This window comes from Gastrolobium bilobum, unplaced genomic scaffold (assembly GCF_033153095.1).
Source record: "Gastrolobium bilobum isolate Gb01-03AN ecotype WA unplaced genomic scaffold, APGP_CSIRO_Gbil_v1 utg2552, whole genome shotgun sequence".
Taxonomy (NCBI): domain Eukaryota; kingdom Viridiplantae; phylum Streptophyta; class Magnoliopsida; order Fabales; family Fabaceae; genus Gastrolobium; species Gastrolobium bilobum.
The window spans coordinates 100,133-104,319 of record NW_026899436.1 but is presented as its reverse complement, the minus strand read 5'-3'; the positions used below and the strand labels follow the sequence as shown (position 1 = coordinate 104,319).

Below are 4,187 nucleotides of genomic sequence, written 5' to 3'. Positions count from 1 at the left end.
GTTGGGTGAACTTAACTAACCAATCTTGTAGTTGTAATGTTTGGCAATTGACTGGATTGCCATGTGAACATGCCATTGCCGCCATTGCTCACAAGAATGAAGCTGTAGAAAATCATGTTCATCAGTGGCTGACAGTGGATGCTTTGCATGCCACGTATGAACACACACTCAACCCAATCAATTTCCAGCAGTATTGGCCCTCATGTGATGCAATTGGACGTGAAAAGGCCAATTGGACGTGCTAAAAAGCATCGCAAAAAGGATCCTACTTAAGAGCTTATGAAGACCATCAAGAAACTGAAAAAGTCTTATACAGTTCAATGCTCCAAATGTGGTCAGACTGATCATTAGCCAAAGACATGTAAGGACCTGTAGCTCCTTCAAAGCCAAAGCAAAAACCAGTTAATGTTAATATTCAATCAAGGACAGAGGAAGAAATAGTCATGACTCAAGGATGCCCTGTACCAGAGACAAGCAGCCAACATGCAATAACTGAGGCTTAACCAAGTTCAAGACCATCAAGAGGCAGTAGCCTAGATCCATCAAATCCTACTGAGGTTGTGTCCAATGAGACACTAACTGCAGCAAGCAGTGGTACCAGGACCAGATTCATGAGCTTCATGTCCACACCAGGATTCAAGCCACCAAGATCAGCCCCACAGAATTGAATGGAATATTGTGTAATCAATGTCATTAGGCCATTTTTTGTAAACCTTTGATATAGGCCATGATTAGCAATTATAATTAGGCCAGATTTTTGGAACACTTTGGTATTGGCCCAGTTGATCAATGTCATTAGCCTTTTTTTGTATGCCTCTGGTTAGGGCCATGGTTAGTACTTGTAATTAGTGCAGGTTTTGGAACATTATTGTATTGGCTTGATGGAAATATGTCATTAGGCTTTTTTTGTATGACTGAGGTATATTGGCCATGGTTAGTACTTGTAATTAGTGTAGGTGGAAATGAAAAAAAATGTCTGGTTATCAATTCATTATCTTCATTTCTCTCTACAATGTGCAATTTTTTAATATTGGTCCACATCATCTGTCATGTGCACTTCTACTGATACACTTTCTTGTTTCTGTCAACACTAGTATATATATTGTCTTTGTTGTGTCATTTTAGGGGCATGTGTAGCATCACTGCACTTCTGATCCATCAACAATATATTTCCTTTACAAATCCCCAACAATTTGCATCAGGGACCATTTTAGTCCTTGGTAATTAATACATAGATTCAGTTTGGTCCTTAACATTTTTATCGAGGTCTCTTTTAGTCCCTAGTTGCCTTTCCACACACCAATGCCACCATAAGTTGTTAATACACCAGCAATGTCAGTACTCATTTAGATGCTGATTTAAATAATGAGTTACATACTTGACTTCTGCATAATTCACACCATCACACTCTCAGATTAATGTTCATATAGTGTTTCCATTATTTTAACTACTTAAAGTGTAGACACCAGCAATGTCAGTACTCATTTAGATACTGATTTAAATAATGAGTTACATACTTGGCTTATGCATAATTCACACCATCACAGTCTCAGATTAATGTTCATACAATGTTTCCATTTTTTTTTTATCTTCTTCAAGTTTATACTGCACTTTGTGCCAATAAACACAAGTTCAAGTACATAAGCCATGTTATATACATTTCATAAACAACATTTCATTAGATTTCAACATTGGTCCTTCCATTACAAATATTTACATTTCAAAATCATTACAACATGTAAAGGTATATACACCAGCAAATCTCAATAGTACTACACTTTTTTTTTCATTTCAGCCTACTTTCAAGATATATACATATTACAAACACAACAATAATGGATCTAGCAAACACCCTAGCACACCTACACACATGCTTAATTTCTTTCTCCACCTTATCAAACTCTGCATGCATCTTCATTAATAGTTCGTTAATCTTTATATGGTGCTCATTAATCTTTTTTTCCTTGTCATTCACCTCCAGCTGCAGTTCATCATTGAACTCCATGTCTACATAGTTCAACTTGAATTCCATTTCAGCTATATTCAACTCCAAGTTATTAATTCTCCAATCTTCCAGCTCCATCGTATCAGTTGTAGCATCATCCACCCATCTAAAAAAATTGCATTGTGGCTTCTTTTCCTAACACCAAATGAAACCAAACTCTTAATAACATTCAACTTAAACAAAGAACGCATGCAACTAACTGAATGCAAAAAAAGCTCACCTTGATATTGGGACAGCCAAAAAATGCTCTATTTGGGTTTCTATCTGTTTTGGAGGTGTAAACAACAATGTGCCTCCCACATTTACACCTTGGAGCAGCACTCATTCTTTGGCTTCTAGTCCCAATTGATTACAAGGGCTTGAGCTCCCCCTCTCAGAAGAAATATTCATCTCTTAAACACTAAGATTCAAAGAACGCATAAAATATTTAGTAATCCCTAAATCAGTAAACCCCAAACTGCAACATTCAATCTTCGATTGAATCCCCACCTGATGTGTTTCTGTAAACCCTACATTATACGACGACATTCATATGGTGAAATTAAGGGGGAAGGAAAACTTCACGTTCAATTGGCTTCTCCTTATGTTTCTGAGCAACGTGGACGCAGGTCTCCAAACGACGACGTTTGCCTTCCAACGTGGCAGGTGAGCATGGGTATTAACGTTACACATCAGCTCCGTCAGTGACATCGTCTGTTTGTGACTAACAAAAGGAGTAATGTGGGACCTATTTGTGTTTGTTGGGGACTTTCAGTCTAATTTATTTTTGATAGGGACCTAAAAGGGTACCGTGGTTTTTGTTAGGGATTAAAATAAGTATTTACTCTTTAATTACTAATTCACGCGATTAATAAATTACAATATTAAATTAATAATTTAATTTTGATATAAAATTTGTTATGTATATACCAATGTATATATATATATATATAGCTTGTCATTTCTTAAGCTGCTTGAGATAGCTTTATCTCCGGCCACTAAATCATAACCGTACAAAGATGGATCAATGGTGATAAAGAAAAAGAGAGAAAAAGAGAATCATAACCATTCAAAGGTGAATCAATTAATATAAGGAAATAAATAAATAAAATGACGTAGTTTTGAAGAAATCGGAGATAAATATATCTCAAGGAGCTTGAGAAATATTTTTCTCGTATATGTATATATATAGGGGAGATTATACTTACTATCTCTTTTTCTTACTAACTCTTACTACTAAATCTTAACCGTTGATTTCCGCCAATTTAACGGTTGTAATTTATGGGGTCATACTTATTAATTAATTATTGATTTTTAATAAATTACAACCGTTAGATTGACAGAAATCAACGATTAAGATTTAGTAGTAATAGGTAGTAACAAAATTAGGTAGTAAATATAACTTTTTCTATATATATATATATATATATATATATATATATATATATATATGAACATTGAGTTGGTAATAAAACCCAAATCTAAAAATCTAAATAGATAGTCTATGCAAATTATCCGGTAGTGAGATTATCCAAGTATATGATATCTATTTAAAATTTCCAATCCGTAAATAATAATGTATATGAACGGTCCATTTTAGAGGGAGAAAAATGAAAAATTATAAAATTAATCAAAAAATTATGAAAATTATTTTTAATAAATTTATAATTTACGATATATGTTTTTATTTTATAAAAAAGATAGATGATATTGTTACTACCAATTAGTGTTACTACCAACGTCACTACGACTTTATTTCACCGTTAGATCGATTATGTTGATTAAACGATTATTTTTATTCCACCTTTGTATGGTTATGATTTTCCATGTTTAATGTGAAAGCATTAAATATGGAGAATCATAACCATACAAAGGTGAAAATAAATATAAAGTATTAAATATAGGGAGTAGAAAGAAAGTTTTTAAAAAGTTAAATCATAACCGTTGGATCAACATAATCGATCTAATGGTGAAAAAAAGTTATAGTGACATTAGTAGTAACACTAATTGATAGTACCAATATCCTATCTCTTTATAAAATATTCATCATTAATTATTGGAAAAAGTATTTTTGCTTTTGCATGAAACTGTTTTATGTCACACTCACATAAAAGTGAGTGAGTCCTATTATAATGAGAAGAAAGAGAAAAAGTTAATGGATTACGATGAGACCTACTTATTTTTGTGAAAGAAATTTTTTTTA

At 33.2% G+C, this 4,187-nt stretch overlaps 1 protein-coding gene across 1 annotated transcript; it reads right to left on the bottom strand.

Annotated features, from left to right (window-relative positions):
- Positions 1-1,786: 1,786 nt before the first annotated feature.
- Positions 1,787-2,330, bottom strand: LOC133290445 (uncharacterized protein At4g04775-like). Its single transcript, XM_061488523.1, has 2 exons — positions 2,226-2,330; positions 1,787-2,140 (listed from the first exon to the last, which is right to left on the bottom strand). The coding sequence occupies exons 1-2, from the start codon at positions 2,328-2,330 to the stop codon at positions 1,787-1,789; spliced, it is 459 nt and encodes a 152-aa protein (XP_061344507.1).
- Positions 2,331-4,187: the final 1,857 nt, after the last annotated feature.

Bases quoted from the DNA above. Each gene is read 5' to 3' on its own strand.
- LOC133290445 (XM_061488523.1), bottom strand. From the start codon at position 2,330: ATGAGTGCTGCTCCAAGGTGTAAATGTGGGAGGCACATTGTTGTTTAC. The intron at 2,141-2,225 runs GTGAGCTTTTTT...ATTTGGTGTTAG, and splicing joins TTGGCTGTCCCAATATCAAG to GAAAAGAAGCCACAATGCAA.